The following is a 26,071-nucleotide window of genomic DNA, read 5'->3' on the forward strand; positions in this document are numbered from 1 at the left end:
GTGGGGTGAGGAGGGATGGGGGGGGAGGTGGGGATTTAAGTAAATTAAATGAGCAAGCAGATTGCGATGGAGCAAAACATTATATCTGTATGGGGGACTAGATGGGCATAGGCTAAGGCTTAATTTTGCTCCCTAGGATCCAAGAGTTTAAGCTGACACAAGTTACAAGGGTTATGCAACACTGGTAATGAATATAAGGGTAGGAAACTATGGAACTAGATGCTGACTCAGGACCAGCCAACGTCGGCAAACAGGATATCCTAGTGTAATAGTAATCTACGCTTAGTAGTGGTATTTATATATACTATGGTTTCAGCACTCCTATATACATATGGTCGAATAAAAGTAATAGTGAGATCGCATGCGTTTGCCACGGTTATGCAACATTTGTAAATGAAACATTTGAAACATGGCTAGAGCTCTCAACTCATTATTGGGTCTATGAAGAACTAATACCAAAATTACTGCATATTTAAACAAAAACTTTTCAGATCCTGCGAGCATATAGTAAACATAAAAGTAAGAGAAAGTGATGGCGAAATGTGTCATGGGTATATTGCTGTATAGTCAATTATGTAATTAAACAATATCAGACTGTTCCTATACACGGTTATGCAATTAAATGCAATAATTAACCCAAACAGTAGATATACATTAGAAGAACTCACCGTGTGGGCATGGGCCCTATACCCCACGGCAATACATAGCGGCATAGGTAATAACCATGCCACTAATAAAATGCAGTAGTCACCGTCTGACAACTAACAGTTTATTTCAACCCATAACAATTCCTTTATACATTATACTTAGTGCCTGTTATCATTTTTAAGATGCAAAGACCTGTATTATATCTGAGGGTTGCAATTCAGTAACAGGTTTCAACTTTAGTAGGAGCTTCTCATCTTACAATCATGTAAATGTGCAGGAGCAACATATCAGGCAACATATGGGTTAAAAGACATAATGGAAAAAATGGTATACTTCAAGTCTCTATGTCTCTTTTATCCCCCTTACATAATACATCAGGCAGCCTAGCTATAATATAAGGAGGAGATGTATAAACCATAACACTCAAATACAACCTGAAAATGTAATATACATCAAACTGTTTAAGTGAAGGAATAGATCAGATGCTTCAGGATATTCAGGATATGTAATAACAGATGTGAAACCTTTAGGGTAATTGAGGTTGGCACAAACAGACAAATATAGAGCAGCTACAGCGGTGTATTTAAAGCAGAAACAAAAGTTATTAGCCTGTCTTTGCACCGTAGCTGTAAGAGATGTTTGGGGCAATATAATAGAGAGGTGGAGAAAATAAATAAGAGTAGGGGATCAGGTCTATAGTTCTTGTAGGAGTATGAGTCGGTACCGATGCATTAAACAGAAAAGTAAGTGTCAGTGTGATAACGCAGGGCTCCAATATGAGAAATATGTCACCCAATGCCAGAGCGTAAGATTATGCCTGCTGTTTGTGCTGACCATACTGACCAGCTATGCGCTGCTCTCATCATATGAGCTTCCACAAGGAGGTCTAACACAGTAGGGAACCGGATCAATTCAGCGTTGCAGATGTTCCAGGGCTCATATGCGGACTCCTCTAAAGTGTATGGCGCCTGCAGCTCAGCACCGCTCCACACAGTAAGTTCTGATGTCGCGCTAGGGCAAAAGGTAGACCTAAATAGACAAGGGCTCTCAGGAGCAAGTGGTAGACAGGGTTTGCGGTGACTCGTATTCTTCCAGCTCCGGTCCTGAGTCTTCTGATGTAGCTCAATATTGTAAATCGGAGCTTCCGCCACGGAGTTATGAATATCGGCGTCTGCGTTAAGCATGCCGCCTCCCGTTTTGCATATTTCCTGTCCAGGATCCAACAGAATAGGGGTGATATATTTCTTGCCTGCTTTTTTCTATGGGGAGACCAGTAGTACTGCTGATGATAAGGCTTCTGAGGTTGTCTCAGCAGGCCATTTCAGTTCAATAAGCTGGATATATTTAAAAGCTGAAATGTGGCTCAATTAAACTGCCAGCTTCACCACCGCCGCTACAAAATTTTCAACAGCTGCGCCACCAGACTGTATCTTCTGGGCCACACTGCGAGGCTTAAGTCAGGGTTAAATGAAGTATGTAGGTGCCCAGGCTTGATTAGCAAGCAGCTTTATGGTTGAGAGATGTAGATGCACTCAGTCTTGCTGTAAAATCATACTTTAGATCATGGTATAACTCCAAAATTCAAACTTTAGAGTCAGAGCTCTTGCAACATGCGACTGGCCATTTAGGTAGTTGGCTCCGCCCCCCATAACGCTGCTTTTTAATGCCCGCTGGTACTACGAGTCTTGCAGGTACAGGTGTACTACTCACTTTTTTGCCAGACTTGGAAATACCGCAAATCCACTTACGTAAATTGCGTATCCTCTTTTTTCAATGGGACTTGCACAGCGCCGGTATTACGAGTCTGACAAAAAGTGAGCGGTACACCCTCTCCTGTCAAGACTGGTCCCGCATTTTAAAGTCAGTAGTTAAGAGTTTTACACTACAACGCTGTAGCATAAAACTCTTAACTAAAGTGCTAAAAAGTACACTACACCCATAAACTACCTATTAACCCATAAACCGAGCCCCCCCCACATCGCAAACACTAAAATAACATTTTTAACCCCTAATCTGCCGAACCGGACATCGCCGCCACTATAATAAATATATTAACCCCTAAACCGCCGCACTCCAGCATCGCAAACATTAGTTAAATATTATTAACCCCTAATCTGCCATCCCTAACATCGACTCCAGCTACCTACATTTAATAACCCCTAATCTGCCGCCCCAATGTCGCTGCCACTATATTAAAGTTATTAACCCCTAAACCTAAGTCTAACCCTAACCCTAACACCCCCTAACTTAAATATAATTTAAATAAATATAAATAAAATTACAATAATTAACTAAATTATTCCTATTTAAAACTAAATACTTACCTATAAAATAAACCCTAAGCTAGCTACACTATAACTAATAGTTACATTGTATCTAGCTTAGGGTTTATTTTTATTTTACAGGCAAGTTTATATTTATTTTAAATAGGTGCAATAGTTAATTAATAGTAAGTAACTATTTAATAACTACCTAGTTAAAATAAATACAAAAGTACCTGTAAAATAAAACCTAACCTAAGTTACAATTAAGTTATTTCCCTAAATAAAATACAATTAAATACAATTAAATTAAATTATCTAAAGTACAAAAAAAACAAAAACACTAAATTACAGAAAATAATAAACAAATTACAAGATTTTTAAACTAATTACACCTAATCTAATCCCCCTAAAAAAATAAAAAGCCCCCCAAAATAAAAAAGCCCCACCCTACACTAAATTAAAAATAGCCCTTAAAAGGGCCTTTTGCGGGGCATTGCTCCAAAGTAATCAGCTCTTTTACCTGTTAAAAAAAAAGTACAAATCCTCCCCAACATTAAAACCCACCACCCACACAACCAACCCTACTCTAAAACCCACCCAATACCCCCTTATAAAAAACCTAATACTAACCCCTTGAAGATCACCTTACCGGAAGAAGTCTTCATCCAACCGGGCCAAAGTCCTTAACGAAGCCGTCTGGTCCTCCAGACGGGCAGAAGTCTTCATCCAGATGGAATTTTCTATCTTCATCCATCCGGCGCGGAGCGGCTCCATCTTCAAGACATCCGACGTGGAGCATCCTCTTCTGATGACGGCTAAGACTGAATGAAGGTTTCTTTAAATTATGTCATCCAAGATGGCATCCCTTCAATTCCGATTGGCTGATAGAATTCTATCAGCCAATCAGAATTAAGGTAGAAAAAATCCTATTGGCTGATGCAATCAGCCAATAGGATTGAGCTTGCATTCTATTGGCTGATTGGAACAGCCAATAGAATGCAAGCTCAATCATATTGGCTTATTGGATCAGCCAGTGGGATTGAAGTTCAATCCTATTAGCTGATTGCATCAGCCAATAGGATTTTTTCTACCTTAATTCCGATTGGCTGATAGAATTCTATCAGCCAATCGGAATTGAAGGAACGCCATCTTGGATTACGTAATTTAAAGGAACCTTCATTCAGTGTTAGCCGTCGTCAGAAGAGGATTCTCCACGTCAGATGTCTTGAAGATGGACCCGCTCCATGCCGGATGGATGAAGATAAAAGATGCCGTCTGGCCGTCTGAAGGACCACTTCACCCGGCTTGGATAAAGACGTCTCCCAGCTTCATTGAGGACTTCAGCCCAGTTGGATGAAGACTTCTCCCAGTAAGGTGATCTTCAAGGGGTTAGTGTTAGGTTTTTTTAAGGGGGTATTGGGTGGGTTTTAGAGTAGGGTTGGTTGTGTGGGTGGGGGATTTTAATGTTCGGGGGGATTTGTATCAGCCAATCGGAATTAAGGTAGAAAAAATCCTATTGGCTGATGCAATCAGCCAATAGGATTGAACTTCAATCCTATTGGCTGATCCAATAAGCCAATAGGATTGAGCTCACATTCTATTGGCTGTTCCAATCAGCCAATAGAATGCAAGCTCAATCCTATTGGCTGATTGCATCAGCCAATAGGATTTTTTCTACCTTAATTCTGATTGGCTGATAGAATTCTATCAGCCAATCGGAATTGAAGGGATGCCATCGTGGATGACGTCATTTAAAGAAACCTTCATTCAGTCTTAGCCATCGTCAGAAGAGGATGCTCCACGTCGGATGTCTTGAAGATGTAGCCGCTCCGCACCGGATGGATGAAGATAAAAAATTCCATCTGGATGAAGACTTCTGCCCGTCTGGAAGACCAGACGGCTTCGTTAAGGACTTCGGCCCGGTTGGATGAAGACTTATTCCGGTAAGGTGATCTTCAAGGGGTTAGTGTTAGGTTTTTTTTAAGGGGGTATTGGGTGGGTTTTAGAGTAGGGTTGGTTGTGTGGGTGGGGGGTTTTAATGTTCGGGGGGATTTGTACTTTTTTTTTACAGGTAAAAGAGCTGATTACTTTGGGGCAATGCCCCACAAAAGGCTCTTTTAAGGGCTATTTGTAATTTAGTGTAGGGTATGGCTTTTTTATTTTGGGGGGGCTTTTTTATTTTGTTAGGGGGATTAGATTAGGTGTAATTAGTTTAAAAATCTTGTAATTTGTTTATTATTTTCTGTAATTTAGTGTTTTGTTTTTTTGTACTTTAGATAATTGAATTGAATTGTATTTAATTTAGGGAAATAATTTAATTGTAGTGTAGTGTTAGGTGTAATTGTAACTTAGGTTAGGTTTTATTTTACAGGTACTTTTGTATTTATTTTAGCTAGGTGGTTATTAAATAGTTAATAACTATTTAATAACTATTGTACCTAGTTAAAATAAATACAAGCTTGCCTGTAAAATAAAAATAAACCCTAAGATACCTACAATGTAACTATTAGTTATATTGTAGCTAGCTTAGGGTTTATTTTACAGGTAAGTATTTAGTTTTAAATAGGAATAATTTAGTTCATTATAGTAATTTTATTTCGATTTCTTTTAATTATATTTAAGTTAGGGGGTGTTAGGTTAGACTTAGGTTTAGGGGTTAATAACTTTAATATAGTGGCGGCGACATTGGGGGCGGCTGATTAGGGGTTAATAAATATAATGTAGATGTCGGCGATGTTGGGGGCAGCAGATTAGGGGTTCATAACTCATAAGTATAATGTAGGTGGCAGCGGTGTCCAGAGCGGCAGATTACTGGTCAATAATATAATGTAGGTTGCGGTGATGTCGGGGGCGGCAGATTAGGGATTAATAAGTGTAAGATTAGGGGTGTTTAGACTTGGGGTTCATGTTAGGGTGTTAGGTGTAGACATACAATGTTTTTCCCCATAGGAATCAATGGGGCTACGTTAAGGAGTTTTACGCTGTTTTTTTGGCAGGTGTTAGACTTTTTTTAGCCGGCTCTCCCCGTTGATTCCTATGGGGAAATTGTGCATGAGCACGTTACACCAGCTCACTGCAAATGTAAGCAGCGCTGGTATTGGAGTGCGGTAAGGAGCAAAATTTTGCTCAACGTTCACTTCTTGTCTGGGTTGTAAAAACCTGTAATACCAGCGCTGTCTGTAAGTGAGCGGTGAGCATAAGCTGCTCATTAGCACCGCACAGCCTCTAACGCAAAACTCGTAATCTAGGTGTACGTAATTTTCCTATATTGGATGATTTATGAGGTTAGCTGGATTTGGTCTTTAACTCTAGAAAAGCATTGTTTTATAGGTGGTATGATTATTATTTTTTTAAAATATGTTTTTTATTGAGGTAATAAAGGTACAAACAACATGAAAAAAACAGACAACCATTTGGTGTACAGTATGAGTCAGAGGGTACAGTATGCAGTCCGAGTCTCAATTTTGTGTTTTAAAAAAACACCTTACTGGAAACTAGTTGGATGTATATCCAAGCCATGCAGTTCTGTTGCACAAAGTGACAGTAAGCAAAAGTCCTTGCATGTTCCGGCTGAAGAGAGAAATTGTACAAACATTTACAGAAAAGAGTTTCAGCCTAAAGTGCATGTCTGTGAGGAGCTTGGTAAAACTTGCAATTTAGATACAAAGCACATAAAAACAGTTGTTAACATGAATGTGAGCAAACAGAGATAATAAGCAAGCTTTAAAACAAGTGAACTGTGATGCTTCTGGTAAAGGTTATTAGTCTCTCCACTGGGGAAAAGGGGTATAGGAGAAGAGAGAGAAATAAGAAGGAAGGGGATAAAAAAGGAGGGGAAGGGTAGGAAGGATAGAGGATTTATGTGTAAAGGTTTGGAGTGGGGTACACTAGGTTATTACCTAAAACGGTTTGTCATAGAAAATTAAACTATGCAGATTAGGGTGGGCCATATTCCCAAATTAAGTATTGTAAATCAATTGAGTTGTTGACCTGAGAGAGACATAGGCTTCCATAGTTTTAAGGTATTTTAGAGTCTCTCTCACCTGTGTCCAAGTAGGAGGGCATTGTTGGAGCCAATTTCGAGCCAGGGTCAGCTTCATCGCCAGAAACAAGTAGACAAAAAACATTTTCTGCTGGAGTGATAGGTAGGTGGGGAAAATGTGAAATAATCCTGCCTCCGCAGAGGTAAAAATAGGAATTTGGTTAGTGGTACAGAAACTAAACACGTATTGCCATAGTGGGGACATTTTTGGGCAGGTCCACCAAATATAAATTGGTGTCCCCAACTCATCGCAACCTCTCCATCAGCTTGGGGAATTTGTCTGGAAGATTTTAAAGAGGTGTACAGGAGTCAAATGCCACTGAAGAAGCATTTTTAGATAAAGTTTGTATAGTGTGACATAGTGAACTGCTTTTTTGGTTAAAGTGACTGCCTTCCTCCTTGTCAAAGGGGTAAAAGATGATGACAGTGCCTTTTCCTATAGTTGTATGGGGGCCGATTTAAGGAAGGGGGAGGGTTAAGTAGGCATTAAAAGAAAATGTGAGAAAGTTACGTGTAGTTCTACCTGAGTCCCATCTTGTCTCCTAGAGGGTTTTTGCCCCAAGTGGAGTATTTAGGAACCCCCAAGACCTTAAGAAGCTATGCAGTCTCTAATATTCAAAATGCAAAGGAGTTTGACGGTGGAAGTGAGAGATGAAGCTCTGGAAAGATATGAAATCATTATTTGGGAATAAGTCTTTAACTGAGTGTATGCCTCTCCCAGTCCATAGGTCAGGGTGATTATCTGAGAGAGCGAGTAGGAGGCCGCGGATGGAGTGGGAGGATGGGTGCAGGGCTATAGTTGGCACATTAATGAATTTTATCCCAAAATTTCACATTGGAACTGATAATGAAATTGTCTAGAGGAACATGATGTCTGTTGTGTCTGGTGAGCCAGATGAGATCATGAAGGAAAATCCCTGGTGTTAGACATGCCTGCTCTAGCTCGCACCATCTACTTATAGGAGAAGATGTACTCCATAAAGTCAAATGAGATAATAGTGCTGCTTCTGAGTAGAGCACAATATTGGGGGCAGCAACTCCACCTGAAAGGACAGGTTGCTTTAAGATTCTAGTGGCGACTCATGGGATCTTGTTTCTCCATATGAAGCGATTACACAATGTTTGGAGTTGTCTGATTAGGGATATAGTTATGGGAATCGGGATGGATCGGAAAAGATAAGTGAGTTTAGAGAGTAAGCTAATTTTCAAGGCTGCAATTCTTCCCAGCCACGATAGAGACGGGGCACTCCATTTGTCCGTAGAAGTTTTAAAGGAATTAAGTAGGGGGTCAAGATTTTTGGAGAGAATAGTAGCTAAGTTGTGGACTAGGAAGACTACTAAATGTTTGATACCTTCAGTAGACTAGCTAAATGTATGTCTGGATTTAAGGATGACAAGGTGTTCATCAGAAATGTTGATAGTGTAAGCTTCAGTTTTGGAAATGTTCAGTTTATATTAGCTAATGCTAGAGAAGGTATCTGAAAAGCCTAAAGAGGTATGGGAGCGCATTTAGGGGATCCGAGGTAAAGAGGTTGAGGTCGTCTGTGAATAGAGCAGTTTTTTGTGATGTTTTGTGGATTCAAACTTCCCTGATATGAGGGTTTATAGATATTTATTGCTTCAGCGATAGGCTACATTACTAAAGCAAATAGAAGAGGGGACAGCAGGCACCCCTGGCGGGTACCATTTGTGATGGGAAATGGTGGAGTACGGAAACAGACTACAGAAAAACTAGTTGATGGGTCCGAATGACAGAATGGAAGAGGAAATTGTAAACTAACATGTAGTCAAATTATCAAATACATTAAAGGACCAAATAGTGAGTTTTAATAAGGGGTACCTCAAAAAGCACTTAGAAGGGGCTACAGGCTGACTAGAAGATATTTAAATCTGTGTAGGTAGTACAAAAGCAAATCAACAACAAGGTAACAGTCTAAGTAATGTGGAACACAACAGCAGGGGGTGGGGTAGTTGTATTCCAATAGTGATTATGGTATCAATATAAGCAGAATAGTACAAAATACAAACTAAGACAGGATGTCAGGTAGTGTTGTGTGTACAAACCTGGTGGCAGTGTGTGAAAATTTAAAAGTGGTCTGCTCCATGGGGTAGGGCTTTGGAACTCTTTGGTATGGAGGGTGAGAGCCTCAGTTGTGCACGCTACATGTAAGGGGGAAAATGAGTTAGGATTGCTGAGTCCCCTGAGTTGCAAATATATGACAGGTTTATAGAGGTCATCCTGCAGTAATATCGCTTAATGGGCTTAGTGGGGCTAGTGATTGGAGCTATTTAGGCAAAGATTAGTCCCCCTATGGTGTGGAGCTCTACAGGCTTAAAGTCAACCCTTGACAATTTACATTAGTGGTTGTCAGCTCCTACAGAGATAGGCTAGCATCAGGGAGTTATAAAGGTGTTAATATGAAGAGTGTAAGGTAGTAAAGCTAAGGTTAGGCTCGGTTGATGGTGATCTACCACCGCTCTATAATGTTGTGGGGTGGTATACTGATATGGGTCCTAGGGAAAAGCTGGCCATTGAAGATAAACAGGGGCAAATACCTTGTTATAAAGGATGTATAGTAACAAACGCAATAGGGATAAAGCTTGGGTACAGTCATACCTGTGAATAAAAACTGTTAGAACAATAGAACATTATAACAAAAAAGAAACACGAATCAAACCTGAACAAGTTTTGGTTATCGAGGTGTGTTAGTCCACAACCATGTGGTCCATGAATAAGACAGAAGAAAACCTGAGATTAGCAAAGTCTTTGCCATGTGTCCAAATGATTGTCAGTTAGTGCTGGAAGCAGCAGTATGTTGTCGCTGTGGAAGCAGTTCCCAAACGGAGGCAGAAGCATTTAAGGGAGGTGGTTGGAGTGTGATGGAGTGCAAGTGTATATGCCATTTCTTCAGTAGGGTTGTTCCTTGCTCTACAGAGGTGATGTTGTGCTGGAGATTGTCCTTTGTGACTAGGAGTTTAATTGGATAACCCCACTGGTATTTAAGATTGTGGGATCTCAAGGACCTAGTAATTTTGCTGATGGATCTTCTTTGTTGTAGAGTTCTTGGTGACAGATCTGCAAAGATGTTGAGAACTTTAAAGGTGTCAGGGAGATCAGGGCGAGTCTGCAAAGCCTTTAGCACTCTCTTCTTATACATGAAGAAATGGAGGCATACCACCACATCCCTGGGTTTATCAGATGCTAGGTTTCTGGGTCTGAGGACCCTGTGAGCACGGTCAATGAGGCACTCATTCGGGGGGGTGGAGGTGCAAGTAGGCCCAAATATTCGGATAAGAAGGCGTTGAGCTCTCCAGGGGGAACCGACTCAGAGAACCCCCTGATCTGCAGGTTATTCCGCCTTGAGCGGTCTTCCATGTCTGCGAGCTTGCCTTCTAAGGTGGTGATTTGGTCGGCAAGAGATTGTTTATATGAAAGCAGTTTAGCCTGATCAACTACTGAGTCCACCTGTTTCCTTTCTTCTTTCTTTCATTGGTTGTGTTGAAATCTTTTTTAATATCCAATATGGAGGCCAAGATTTGGGATTTAAATGAGGAATGGTGGGCTTCTAATAAAAATGTCAAGGAGTCTAGAATAAAAGTAGGGGTTACTTGAGCTGGAGTAGTAGTTTGCAATTCCTGTAAGGAGTCAACATCTTGTGGTAGCAACAGTTTGTCCACGTGGCCATCGTCTGTGGGATCTGCTTGGGCAGCAAAATGATCCATAACTGTCCATCCGGGTTAGGAGTTTGCTTTTAGTTTTTTATTTTTACAAGATTGCGCCATCATTGGTTAACAGCAACTGCAGGGGGGAAGTAAAAGAGCAGTCCGTTTTTACACAGGCAGAGTAGGGTAGGCATAAAGTGTCCAAGCCTGGCGGTCCTCCCCACCTCTCCGGTAAATTATGGGCCCATCATGATGGAGTACTTTGCGGGGAAGAAGTAGGTTAGGTCTTTTGAAGGGACAGGGAGAGGAAAGCGTGAGGATGCAGGTGCAGCCTGCATGGGTGCAGGCGGTGTATATAGTATTATCCACGGATTGTTCCCGCCTGACTTATCCCCTGCGAGGTTCAGGGAGAGTGTCTCAGGTAAGTCCAATGGGACCGTGGATCGCTCAGTGCTGTGGGTGTCGCACAGCCCACTGTCAAGAAGATGTGGCACAGCTAGTACAGGCAGCCACACTGCAAAGGAGTGAGGCCTTGGTGGGTATATCCGAATGACGATCTCCCCCTCTCCTTTAAATCCTATCAAAAAGGAGTCAAAGTTCTGTAGATATGCTTTACTGTGTTAGCTGAGAGGATTTTTTTTTTGTCAAAACTTATTGTTGGTATTTTACACCAAAATAGCGAATCATTCACAGAGCTAGTGCCAGACACGTCCCTCTCATTTGGTAGCTAGCTCCACCCCCTGTATGATTAATTTATCTAAATATAGTTATGGTGCCAAAATTTTGACAAGAAGTCACATAAGTTTATAGAAAAGGAGATATAATATCCAGCAAATAAAAAGTTTTCAATGTAAGAGGAATCAAACTGTGGAATTATCTACCCCAGGGGGTAGTGAATACCTATACAACAGATGTATTAAAAAATGGCCTAGATATATTTTTTAAAAAGTTTATGTGCACTATCAGCTACAGGGTGAATGGTGTGGGGATAAATAAGATGATAATAATACGATATTAATAAGACTAATATTGGTAGGACAATCGGTAAGATTTACAGAAGAGTAATATTTATTAAACCTCTAATCAAAACGCATAAAAATGATAAAATATTATCAATGACCGGTCATCATATAACCCTTTATATAAGCAAGTGTATCTAATAATTCAATATTGTTTAAAACTTTGCATACGCAAAAGCAATAAAAAAATAGCAATTGATATAACTCACTCATTGAGTGATTAAACATTGGTCACCACTGTTGTCTTTGGAGTAACTTAGTTTTGTATGTTTGTTACTATCAAAGAAAAACCGTACTAGAAGTGTATTTATACTCATGTATTCGGCACTAGCAATTTGTATAATTTTATATCCATTGCTATTTTTGTATTGCTTTTGAGTATACAATGTTTTAAACAATATTGAATTGTTAGATATACTTACTTATATAAAGGGTTATATGATGACGGGTCATTCATAATATTTTATCATTTTAATCATTTTTATGTGTTTTGATTAGAAGTTTAATAAATATTACTCTTCTGTAAATCTTGCCAATTGTCCTACCAATTAATATCATATTATTATTATCTTATTTATCCCCACACCATTCACCCTGTAGCTGCTATCACACATATACTACATCCACTTTTTTAACATTTAAACTTTTTCTGTCTTTGGGAACAGATCTGTATAAGTGCAAGGGTGTTTACCAGTGCAACACTTAATCTATATCTCTTTACTAGATATATTTTTGGCTACAGGAGATTACGATTGTTTGTGTTAAATAGAAAGGCTTTTTAAATGTATTGCAATCAGTTCACTTGGAGTTTTTATTATATAAACAGAGAGAACCTATGAAGAATAACCTTGAAGTGATATTCTCTTCTTCTCTATAATGTTACTATATGTATTACTATAGGACTATGTAAGTGTGTTTTTTAAATTAAATGTTGTATTTGATGTTGCATTTCAATCTTTATCACATGTTTTATTTAGTTTGCATGTACTGTATAAGTTACATAATTAGCTTTGCAATTAAAATCTTAAATTTTTGAATATAAGTGGAAAAAGTTTAAACATTGGAAATACAATTATTTACATTTCTAAACTAGTAATTAGAGAGGCAGATCTTGTCAGAGGATCAGTGGCTCAGTTCATTTTTATATTATTCTGATCTTTTTGATAAAGACCCCAACTTTGACCTGCAAATTTAGTCTCAGGTGTTAGTATATTTCATTGGAAAAGTTCCAATAAATAGGGCTAAATTACAAAGGGCGTGCTAACTGTTCTGCACAAGCTATTTTTAGTTTTTGCACACAACGGAAATAGTGAGCATATTACCAATTGAAAGTAAATGCATTTGCATGTTACGCTAGTTGGGTAAGCAAGACTGAAACGCTCTTGTAAAGGGTAGTGCGTTCAAAAAATGTTGCACTAAACACATCATAAATACACTTAAAATGACAGTTACACTGATATAAACACTATCTGTTAAACATCAATCTTTAAATATTAAAAAAAAGTTATTAGATTTAAAGGTATTTGGTGTTTGACTGCTAAGGGATATATTGTATATATACATACAGTATACAACAGATGTGAGTACACCCTGGACAATATCACTTAAATATCAAATTGTTTAAAACTGTCTTACCTCTCAATAATTGTTTTATTTCTAAATTGACAAGTAGAGTATGTCCTATTATAAACAATCAAAAACAAACTTAATGCAACAAACGTGAATACACCTGCGGTCACTGACACACTAGTTAGATCACAGAAATTGAGTACCCCTATGATTTCCAATTATCCTAATTGCATGAGCATAGTTACCAGACCAGTCTAATTTTTTTACCAATGGGCTGTATCTATCTGCAAGTCTGCATCATGTCTCCACATGGAAAAGAATTGCAGGAAGATTGGTGACCAATTAAAAATCAGTCAAAACGCAGTTGCAGCAGTAATCAAGGGGTATAGATCAATACACAGTGCAAAAATCAGAGCCGCAGTGGCTGTCCTCCTAAAATGACGCCACGGACAGTGCGCTACTTGCACAATCTTGCTCTGAAAAACAGGCAAGTGCTTCAGATTTACATCAAGGTAAGTGCTTCAGATTTGGCTCAGGGATTATCAATAGAAAGTGGAGTTTCAGTGATAGCTCAGACAGTGCTAAGGACATTGCATAATGTCAACTTCTATGGACAGCATCCGCGGAAAAAAATACTTGCTTGCTCTTCGGCACAAAACTGCAAGATTAAACTTTGCTAAACATGAAAAGCCTGATGAATACTGGGAGCACATTATTTGGTAAGATGGCCAAGACCAAGATACAATTTTTCAGCTCAGATGGGGTGCAGCATGTTTGGTATGAACCTGATCAGGATTATTACAGTGAATGCATAGTCCCAACAGTGAATCATGGAGGTGGGAGTGTGATGATATGGGGCTGCATGACTGCAAAAGGGGTTGGGGAGATGACATTTATAGATGGCACCATGAATGCCTGGGATATACCAAACTTCTAGCTGACAAGATGAATCCCAGTCTCCAGAAGTTTGGCAGAGGATGAATATTCCAGCATGATAACAATTCAAAGCACACTGCCAAAATCACAAAGGATTTTTTAAAGGAGAAACAAGTGAAAACTGTGACCTGGCCCAGTATGTCACCTGACTTGAATTCAGTAGAACACCTTTGCGGTATTTTAAAGAGAATGCTAGAGCAACACAACCCCTCCAGCAAAGAGCAGCAGAAAAAAATTATCTCTGAAGAAGGGCAGAACATCTCTGCAGAAATTTGTACGACACTGGTTTCCTCCACGCCAAGGAGGATTGAGTCTGTCATCAAAAATAAAGTAAATCTAAACTGTTCGTTTTTAATTTTACATAAGGGCAAATACCCTACTGTAAAACTTAGACGTAATGCAGTTACTGTAAGGTTATACAATTTTGAATCATTTGGAATTTAAGTGATATTGCACCGGGGTGTACTCACTTCTGTTATATACTGTAAATCTACATGTCTAAATATGTGTATATATATATATATATATATATATATATATATATATATATATCTGTGTACATATGTATTTATATGTTCTACTGTATATTTACTATACATTACACTAACATTCCAATGTTCTTCACAAATGGGATAATGTTATTTATATATATATATATATATATATATATATATATACAGGTAGCCCTCAGTTTACTCCGGGGTTAGGTTCCAGAAGGAATGGTTGTAAATGGAAACCGTTGTAAATTGAAACCCAGTTTATAATGTAAGTCAATGGGAAGTGAGGAAGTTAGGTTCCAGGCCCCCTCTTAAAATTGTCATAAGTAACACCTAATACCTTATTTAAAGCTTTGAAATGAAGACTTTAAATGCTAAACAGCATTATAAACCTAATTAATTAATCACACAACACAGAATATAATTAAACTAAGTTAAATGAACAAAAACATTTGCTAAACAGCATTATAAACCTAATAAAAGAATCACACAATAGACTTTACTTGCATTTTTTTTGCAAACATTTCTTTCTATGCATTCTAATCTGGACTGATTTATAGACAGGAAGATCTTGTTCCTTTGAAAGCTGCTCCATAGCTCAGGTCTAGCGAGCTAGACTGATTCATTTAAGCCTGCTTGTGTGCTTGGCTTGCATATCTTTGCTGCAACACAAGGGGACAGCTCCACCTACTGTCTATTTTAATCAATACACTGCTTTTCAATGCTTTTCAATAGCAGTCACATGACTGAAAAAAAAGGTTGTTATTCTGAAACGGCGCAAATTGAACCGTTGTAAACCGAGGGCCACCTGTATATATATATATATATATATATATATATATATATATATATATATATATATATATATATATACCTATTTCTTTATTCCTATAGAAATAGGTATATATATATATATATATATATATACCTATTTCTTTATTCCTATAGAAATAGGTATATATATATATATATATATATATTACATTAAAGTGACAGTCTACCCCAGAGTTTTTATTGTTTAAAAAGATAATCTCTTTATAACCCATTACCCAGTTTTGCATAACTAACACTGTTATATTAATACACTTTTTACCTCTGTGATTTCCTTGTATCTAAGCATCTACAGATTGCCCCTTATCTCATCGCTTTTGACAGACATGCATTTTGCCAATCAGTGCGTATCGTGCTTCACGTTTTGCTTTTTAGGGCTAACTCAATGTCAAATTAGCTTACATGAAGAACTGCTAACATCAATGCATGTTGTTATTAAAATTTTAATATATTTAAATACTGTAAACTTATAAATAATCCATAAAATATTTGTATAATATTTTTCAATAATAATTTTTGAATATTTTATATATAATATTCCATTCGATTAGCAATTCTTCATGTGCGCTAATCCAACACCGAGTTAGAGCGTTAGACCTAAATTGCAAAACGCAAAGCATATTTTACATTCCTATGTTCTTCAAATAGAAAAAAAAGTATTAAATAATATATATCTATACCTGTATATCTATAGGAATATATATACAGGTATATGCAGATATATATAGAAATATGTATTTACAATAAAAATTACAAGTGAAAAACATTGGAATTTGAAATATGAATAACTCTTGTCGGGTTAGCACGACAGGCGTTAGGTTTTTCCTTTTGCACTCTCCATTGACTTCTATGGGGAGAAAACGTTAAAGCCTTTTACAATATCACAAGGTCCTTTGATTAGCGTGCGTCGGGGTTTTGCTTGTGCGCAAACTTTTTACTTGAACTTGTAATAAGCTTACTCCTAATGAAGTTTGCGATTTAGTGAAAGCTCTTAAAGTACTCTGACACTTTAACCAGTTAGGCACGCACATACAATATCTCTTTGTACATATATAGCACCAGCAAAACAAATCAGTAGTTTCCTGAATTTCCTTATTTTTTGCCAATTAAATATAACTGGTTCCAATATTTATAATTTAGTATTTGGTATAACAATTTATTTTATAGTGCTAGATAGTTGTTTTATAAAAGCTTTTCCCACTATTTTTACAGAGGTCCCTTTAACCCTTTTAAGCAAGTGCTTCGTTTGGTATTTTTACTCTAATTAAAGGATAACATTTTAGAGCCATATTTTGAAATGTTTGCGGCTTGGACATAATTATATAAAACTATCCACCAGTGCTATGATGTCCAACACAGGTATTTAGAAATATTACACTGAGTCCTGTATATCACCAACGAGTTTACCTTATATTTATGTATGTGAAGAAAAGACAATTATCACAATATGACGTGAGAATTGTATTCTGTTTAAACTTTGTACTTATTCACTTTTGTATTTTATTTTAATCTATTTATAGGTTATAGATTGTATGTCTTGTGACTGCTCAAAGTATGATTGCACTTTTATGTTTCTGTATACATTTTAAATAATATAACCAAATGTTGCACAATCATAACATGCAAGTATAAAGATTGCAAATTCTAACCACGCTCAATTACAATAGTCTAAACATTCTCAAGCATATTAAAGTACACCATACAAAGCCTAAACAGGCTATGTCTTCAAGTAAATTCTGCAGAGTCTAAATTTACTCAAATCATAAAATATGAGATACAAAGGGCTCCATGTACTAAGCCGTCAATTCATCCGTCATTGTAGACGCGGATAAACTCGCCGTTACTCGCCGCGGGCGAAATGGTGTCCGCTGTCGCTATGTACTAATATTCCCCCAATAAATAGACAAGTCTAGCCCGCCGCGAGCAGTTGCGGATTGTTGATAAATTTGACGCCTCGCTCGCCGCGACTAAGCTGATGTACTTAACTTTCAGTTGAATTGTCTGGCCAATTATTAACACGTGACATGCAAGGTGTCACGAACATCATAGTAGTCACGGGAATAGAATTTTGCTCCTATAAAAGTTCAACTTATCTAAACAACTTTATTATTGTTCAAAAATTTTTGAAGAGTGATAACAGAGCGTTATTTTTGTAATATTTATTTACAATTTGGATATGGCTTCATCTGGATCTGATAATATATAAATATTAATATAAAAATAATTATAAAGATTGACAACTATACAATACAAATTTAAAATATAGATTACTCTTTAATTACAGTCGACAAATTGGGCGCAATTTATGTACATGGAAATGAGAGACAAATTAGACGCCACTTATGCTGTAAGTACAATGCTGATATTACTGCCTTTTATATATGTCTAGACTGGCGTCTAGATTGACTTTCCTATTGTTTTGTACCTTGCCCGCCACCTAAAAGGTGGCGAGGCAAAAATAACGAGGTGGGAGCGGAAATTGTAGCGAGCGGACAAATAGATTTTTTAGTACATTCGTTTTTGGCGAGTTGGTGGTCAAATGTGTCTAATTACAGTGAAAAATGGAGCGGTAGCGAGGTTTGGCGGATAAGTACGCTCGCAATTTTAAAGATGCGAGTTTTAACATAATTGACGGCTTTGTACATATCAGTTTGCGAATTTTGATGCGAGATTTGTTGCGGGTAGCTCGCTGACTGCTTAGTACATGGAGCCCAAAGTCTATAAATTCCTTGTATACTAAAGCGTATGGGCCCAATTCTCAAAAGTTTTCAGTTCAGATAAGGTTGTTATGATGTCCTTCACAGAATTCTATAAAATTAAAATACCTCGAGAGCTGAGTATCTTGCTCAAGGGGACTGTCATACATTTCCTTGTTTGACACCTAACTCACAATACAGTATTCAATAAAATAAGCAGTTTAATTGTATTTAATTTGTTAATACTTCAAATAGAGCATGTTTATTTGTACTGGGTGCTCTATTGTTATTGTCACACATTCCTTTGTGTCATCTTTCATACAAAATCCAGCAAGCAATGCCCCTGTGAGGTTTGTAGGATGATTTCCCCCTAAGCTGGTGAGTTGGCTCCACGTGCGAAGCAGCCGAAGCTGCTCTGGAGCCCTTGTGGGGCAGGTTCGCACTTGCAAGCCTGCTTCCCGTAATTTAAGTAGCAGTGGCCACTACACCACTTCTTCTTATACTCTTCACCACCTCTGAGGAAGAGAAATCACCAAGAGCTTGCTCGCTCTCTGTGATTGATGGTCACAGCAGAGTGTGTAATGCTGCATATGGGCCAGCGGCCGACCAGAGTATTACGAGTTGAAAGTAAAAAGTTAGCACTTCACACTAACACTTATCACTCACGTGCTAACCCAACACTGCATTAGACCAACAGGGCTAAAGATTGTTATGAATTCTTTACATTCCAGTGTTCTTCACATATTATTTTTCATTAAAATATATATCTATAGCTATATATATGTATATACATAGCTATGCACACACAAATATATACAGGGAGTGCAGAATTATTAGGCAAATGAGTATTTTGACCACATCATCCTCTTTATGCATGTTGTCTTACTCCAAGCTGTATAGGCTCGAAAGCCTACTACCAATTAAGCATATTAGGTGATGTGCATCTCTGTAATGAGAAGGGGTGTGGTCTAATGACATCAACACCCTATATCAGGTGTGCATAATTATTAGGCAACTTCCTTTCCTTTTGGCAAAATGGGTCAAAAGAAGGACTTGACAGGCTCAGAAAAGTAAAAAATAGTGAGATATCTTGCAGAGGGATGCAGCACTCTTAAAATTGCAAAGCTTCTGAAGCGTGATCATCGAACAATCAAGCGTTTCATTCAAAATAGTCAACAGGGTCGCAAGAAGCGTGTGGAAAAACCAAGGCGCAAAATAACTGCCCATGAACTGAGAAAAGTCAAGCGTGCAGCTGCCAAGATGCCACTTGCCACCAGTTTGGCCATATTTCAGAGCTGCAACATCACTGGAGTGCCCAAAAGCACAAGGTGTGCAATACTCAGAGACATGGCCAAGGTAAGAAAGGCTGAAAGACGACCACCACTGAACAAGACACACAAGCTGAAACGTCAAGACTGGGCCAAGAAATATCTCAAGACTGATTTTTCTAAGGTTTTATGGACTGATGAAATGAGAGTGAGTCTTGATGGGCCAGATGGATGGGCCCGTGGCTGGATTGGTAAAGGGCAGAGAGCTCCAGTCCGACTCAGACGCCAGCAAGGTGGAGGTGGAGTACTGGTTTGGGCTGGAATCATCAAAGATGAGCTTGTGGGGCCTTTTCGGGTTGAGGATGGAGTCAAGCTCAACTCCCAGTCCTACTGCCAGTTTCTGGAAGACAACTTCTTCAAGCAGTGGTACAGGAAGAAGTCTGCATCCTTCAAGAAAAACATGATTTTCATGCAGGACAATGCTCCATCACACGCGTCCAAGTACTCCACAGCGTGGCTGGCAAGAAAGGATATAAAAGAAGAAAATCTAATGACATGGCCTCCTTGTTCACCTGATCTGAACCCCATTGAGAACCTGTGGTCCATCATCAAATGTGAGATTTACAAGGAGGGAAAACAGTACACCTCTCTGAACAGTGTCTGGGAGGCTGTGGTTGCTGCTGCATGCAATGTTGATGGTGAACAGATCAAAACACTGACAGAATCCATGGATGGCAGGCTTTTGAGTGTCCTTGCAAAGAAAGGTGGCTATATTGGTCACTGATTTGTTTTTGTTTTGTTTTTGAATGTCAGAAATGTATATTTGTGAATGTTGAGATGTTATATTGGTTTCACTGGTAAAAATAAATAATTGAAATGGGTATATATTTGTTTTTTGTTAAGTTGCCTAATAATTATGCACAGTAATAGTCACCTGCACACACAGATATCCCCCTAAAATAGCTATAACTAAAAACAAACTAAAAACTACTTCCAAAACTATTCAGCTTTGATATTAATGAGTTTTTTGGGTTCATTGAGAACATGGTTGTTGTTCAATAATAAAATTAATCCTCAAAAATACAACTTGCCTAATAATTCTGCACTCCCTGTATATATATATTTTTATATATATATATATATATATATTTAAAAATAAAAAAAATCTATTTGAAGAACATAAGAATGCAAATTATTTCTATTCAAAACACATTGAAACACATTAATACATGTACAATATTAATCAAAATTATATTTCATGTTTCAAGGTATTTAACAGGAAAGGGCTCAAAAGTGAATATATGAGTATATATGTATTTAAATGTGCACATACATATTTACACATAAACACATAAGTACACATCTATACAAATATATACATACACATATTTAGACAAACCTATATACATAATAACCCTTTCCAGCCAAATACCCTGCCATATACCATATCCCTTTTAATTCTTATAAAACATTTTTATCAATATATATATATATATATATATATATATATATATATATATATATATATATATATATATATATATACATATATATATATATATATATATATATGATTTTTATTATCAGAAAGTGTATATATAAGTATATAATAGTTATTTTAATATGTTTTAAATGTGTTTTGTAAACTTTTTTAACCCTTAAACTTGCTAGATCTATTGTTTAAAGTTAGTATTTGTGTGTATTAGTAACCAGAACACTAAGGATTCCTCCCTGAATCTCCCTTAGTTGCTAAATATTCTGGCAATGAGAATGTAAATGATATATTTCTTTATCAATTTAAGTTGTAGGTTTCTAATTTTATATTCGTATTTTTACCACTAGGCGGCACCACTACTGTTCCACTATGGTGGGTTACAAGTTTGTTGCCACCTCAGCCATGTTTTCCTGGACACTTATGAGTTACACATGCTGCAGGGTGTGCATGGAGGAACATGTATTGTGTTTCTGGACAGAACTATTCATATTGCTCCCTGCACACCCTGCAGCATGTGTAACTTATAAGTGTTCTGTATTTTAAGGGACGGGTGGCAACCCTAGTACAAGAGAGACTAATCTTGTACATTATTAGTTCTTTGAGATTTCTTTGTCATTCTACTGTATTCATTACTATTCATACTATTAATTTATTTTAATGCCTGAGGTTTCTTAAGCTTCCTGATATCTGCTAGTGGAAAAGGACATTACATTTTCTTTTTAACATTATGTAGTTCCTCTTAAAGGGACATTAAACCCAAAAACTTTATTTCATAATTCAGACAGAGAATACAATTTTTAACAACATTCCAATTTACTTCTATTAACTAAGATATCCTTAGTTAAATAAATAACAATGCACACGGGTGAGCCAATCACATGAGGCATCTATGTGCAGCCACCAATCAGAAGCTACTGAGCCTATCTAGATATGCTTTTCAGGAAATAATTTCAAGAGAATGAAGCAAATTAGATAATAGAAGTAAATTAGAAAGTTGTTTAGAATAGTATTCTCTATCTGAATCCTGAAAGAAAAAAATGGGGTTTAATGTTCCTTTAAGTAATTTAAATATGTAATTATTTAGAATTACTTATATGTTATACAAAAATAATAACTGTTCAACTTTCCTACAGTTAAAACGTTCTTTCATATTCTGCAACACTTTTAAAATCTTCTACCATACTAGACTCCTTTAGACTTCTTCATTTCCATATTGTATCAATGTCATTGCTCTACATTTCTATAATTACTGTGAGTCCAAAAAATGCAATAGATCAAAGTATGTAGTTATATTTAATTCTACTGTTTTCCATCTGTGGAATGAAAAATTTGTCAAGGCAGAAATCAAGGACCAAACATGGTTTCCATAGACCATTCTATATACTAAGCATAGACCTGGACTGTTCATCAGTGTTTTAAAAACTGGACAAATATACTAATAGAGAAAGTCAAAAGGTACATCAATGTTTTATAAGCTACGATAAATAGTGCATGAAAACTCTGAGGATCTATGAACACTTTAAAAAATCACCATAGATACCGTATGAAAAAGCAAAGTGTCAATGTTTTAAAAATAAAATTTATGTGAAAAGATCTAGTTCATCAAGTTGTTTTTTTACATCAGTAAGATATGTTGAAGGTAAAATAATATGAGCTACTGTCTTTACTGTATATGCCATATATAATGGAGGTTCACATTCTGGATCAGAATTTATTATACAAGGAGTGCAGAATTATTAGGCAAGTTGTATTTTTGAGGATTAATTTTATTATTGAACAACAACCATGTTCTCAATGAACCCAAAAAACTCATTAATATCAAAGCTGAATAGTTTTGGAAGTAGTTTTTAGTTTGTTTTTAGTTATAGCTATTTTAGGGGAATATCTGTGTGTGCAGGTGACTATTACTGTGCATAATTATTAGGGAACTTAACAAAAAACAAATATATACCCATTTCAATTATTTATTTTTACCAGTGAAACCAATATAACATCTCAACATTCACAAATATACATTTCTGACATTCAAAAACAAAACAAAAACAAATAAGTGACCAATATAGCCACCTTTCTTTGCAAGGACACTCAAAAGCCTGCCATCCATGGATTCTGTCAGTGTTTTGATCTGTTCACCATCAACATTGCGTGCAGCAGCAACCACAGCCTCCCAGACACTGTTCAGAGAGGTGTACTGTTTTCCCTCCTTGTAAATCTCACATTTGATGATGGACCACAGGTTCTCAATGGGGTTCAGATCAGGTGAACAAGGAGGCCATGCCATTAGATTTTCTTCTTTTATACCCTTTCTTGCCAGCCACGCTGTGGAGTACTTGGACGCGTGTGATGGAGCATTGTCCTGCATGAAAATCATGTTTTTCTTGAAGGATGCAGACTTCTTCCTGTACCACTGCTTGAAGAAGGTGTCTTCCAGAAACTGGCAGTAGGACTGGGAGTTGAGCTTGACTCCATCCTCAACCCGAAAAGGCCCCACAAGCTCATCTTTGATGATACCAGCCCAAACCAGTACTCCACCTCCACCTTGCTGGCATCTGAGTCGGACTGGAGCTCTCTGCCCTTTACCAATCCAGCCACGGGCCCATCCATCTGGCCCATCAAGACTCATTCTCATTTCATCAGTCCATAAAACCTTAGAAAAATCAGTCTTGAGATATTTCTTGGCCCAGTCTTGATGTTTCAGCTTGTGTGTCTTGTTCAGTGGTGGTCGTCTTTCAGCCTTTCTTACCTTGGCCATGTCTCTGAGTATTGCACACCTTGTGCTTTTGGGCACTCCAGTGATGTTGTAGCTCTGAAATATGGCCAAACTGGTGGCAAGTGGCATCTTGGCAGCTGCACGCTTGACTTTTCTCAGTTCATGGGCAGTTATTTTGCGCCTTGGTTTTTCCACACGCTTCTTGCGACCCTGTTGACTATTTTGAATGAAACGCTTGATTGTTCGATGATCACGCTTCAGAAGCTTTGCAATTTTAAGAGTGCTGCATCCCTCTGCAAGATATCTCACTATTTTTGACTTTTCTGAGCCTGTCAAGTCCTTCTTTTGACCCATTTTGCCAAAGGAAAGGAAGTTGCCTAATAATTATGCACACCTGATATAGGGTGTTGATGTCATTAGACCACACCCCTTCTCATTACAGAGATGCACATCACCTAATATGCTTAATTGGTAGTAGGCTTTCGAGCCTATACAGCTTGGAGTAAGACAACATGCATAAAGAGGATGATGTGGTCAAAATACTCATTTGCCTAATAATTCTGCACTCCCTGTAATGTATTAAATATATTTGACCATTAGAGTATAACACTGGTTTTCAAACATGATCTTGATAATAATAAAAAATAAATAAAAGGAAGGTAATAAAATATATATTTCAGCTCAGTGAAGTTATAAATGGTGTATATGTAATATTACATAAGCAAATGTAATATCCATAATATATGAATTTATAAAAGAAACATTAATAAACCTTATACAAAATACTGTGGTTTAGATACATGTTTTCTAATGTCTGTTTTGTCATACAGTGCTAATGTACTTATATTTAGAAATCTTCTTCAGGCTTGAAGGGATACTAACCCCATATCTTTTTTTTCTTTCATGATTCAGCTAGAGCATGCAATTTTAAGCAACTTTCTAATTTACTCCTATTATCAATTTTTCTTTGTTCTCATGTTATCTTGATTTGAAAAAGCAGTAATAAAAGGTTAGGAGCTGGTCCATTTTTAGTTCAGCACCTCGGTAGCACTTGCTGATTGGTTTGCTACATTTAGCCACAAATCAGCAAGTGCTACCCAGGTGCTGAACAAAAAATGCTCCAGCTCTAAAGCTTACAGTACTGCTTTTTCAAATCAAGATAACATGAGAACAAAGAAAAATTAATAATAGGAGTAAATTAGAAAGGTGCTTAAAATCCCATGCTCTATCTGAATTATGAAAGAAAAAAATTAGGTTTAGTATCCCTTTAAAGGGGGACATGAACCCCAACCTTTATATTTCAGATTCAGATAGAACATACAGTTCTAAAAAAGCTTTCCAGTTAACTTCTATTATCAAATTTCCTTCATGCACTACTGGATGAACACATTGAGTGAGTCAATGATAAGGAGAAAATATGTAATACAAATTGGAGAGATTTTTCTCACTGTGTATTCCATATAAATGTTTATTAGATATTTAATTATGCATACCATGGTTATACATAATTGAATGAAGTATACAAAAAATAATATATCAGTGTTTTATAAATGGCAATACTATAATTTCTAAAAACGTAAATGAAAAAAAAAATGAAATGGCTATATAAGAAATTAATATTATTATTTTATGTTTATTTGGTTTTATAAAAAATAATAATAATAATCCTACAATTTGTATAACACTATTTGTGCCTTAGTGTTCTGAAACATTAGGTAGTTATACATATTTATTTGTTATTTAATTAACCAAGGATTTTTTTTTTTCTAGTATTTATTTTTAAAATGTTATTGATATGAAGGAATTATTAATTGGTCTATACCGCTGGATGAGTAAAATGATTAGGAAAGTTATTAAAAGCTTTTACACTTCACTTGTGTGTATTTAACATGATTCTTTTGTTTTTCAGGAAGATGATATGGTTCGTGAGAGTCGTTTTAACTTTAGTGGATATGGTATGGGTCACTGCCTACAGGTCAAAGATGGTACTGCAGTAAAAGCGGCACCTCCAAACCCTCCTCCTGTTCAACCAAAAGATGCAGAATCAATTAAAAAGAAATTTATCGATCGTGCAAAAAGGATTGATACAATATCCCGGGCTGCCTTCCCATTGGCTTTCCTCATTTTTAACATCTTTTATTGGATTACATACAAAATCATACGGCATGAAGATGTTCTCAAAAAATAAGTCTATTTATTTTTAGGGACCCGAGAGCCAAAGTAAGCTTGTTGTAAATAGACAGTGCAAATTCAGTATTACCCTTTGACTTGTTTTATATCCACCTTCAACTCTACAAAAACAGGAAATTAGTCAAAAGGACTATTGTAATTACAAAAAAATATATATTGTTCCTAAAAGAAGCTAAAGAGAGACACCTTCTTATGATGAACTTTGACTACATACTTTGTTACCTTTTTTCCTTAACTTATACT

The 26,071-nt window shown here is 36.9% G+C and overlaps 1 protein-coding gene across 2 annotated transcripts in view; it reads left to right on the plus strand.

The window, feature by feature from the left end:
* Positions 1-25,826, plus strand: part of GLRA2 (glycine receptor alpha 2) — a 453,170-nt gene extending 427,344 nt beyond the window's left edge. For both annotated transcript variants that reach the window (XM_053706066.1, XM_053706067.1), the window contains exon 9: positions 25,548-25,826. In XM_053706066.1, the coding sequence (XP_053562041.1) occupies positions 25,548-25,826 (279 nt within the window). The remainder of the gene's footprint in view (positions 1-25,547) is intronic.
* Positions 25,827-26,071: the final 245 nt, after the last annotated feature.

Source organism: Bombina bombina, chromosome 3, assembly GCF_027579735.1.
Source record: "Bombina bombina isolate aBomBom1 chromosome 3, aBomBom1.pri, whole genome shotgun sequence".
Lineage (NCBI taxonomy): Eukaryota > Metazoa > Chordata > Amphibia > Anura > Bombinatoridae > Bombina > Bombina bombina.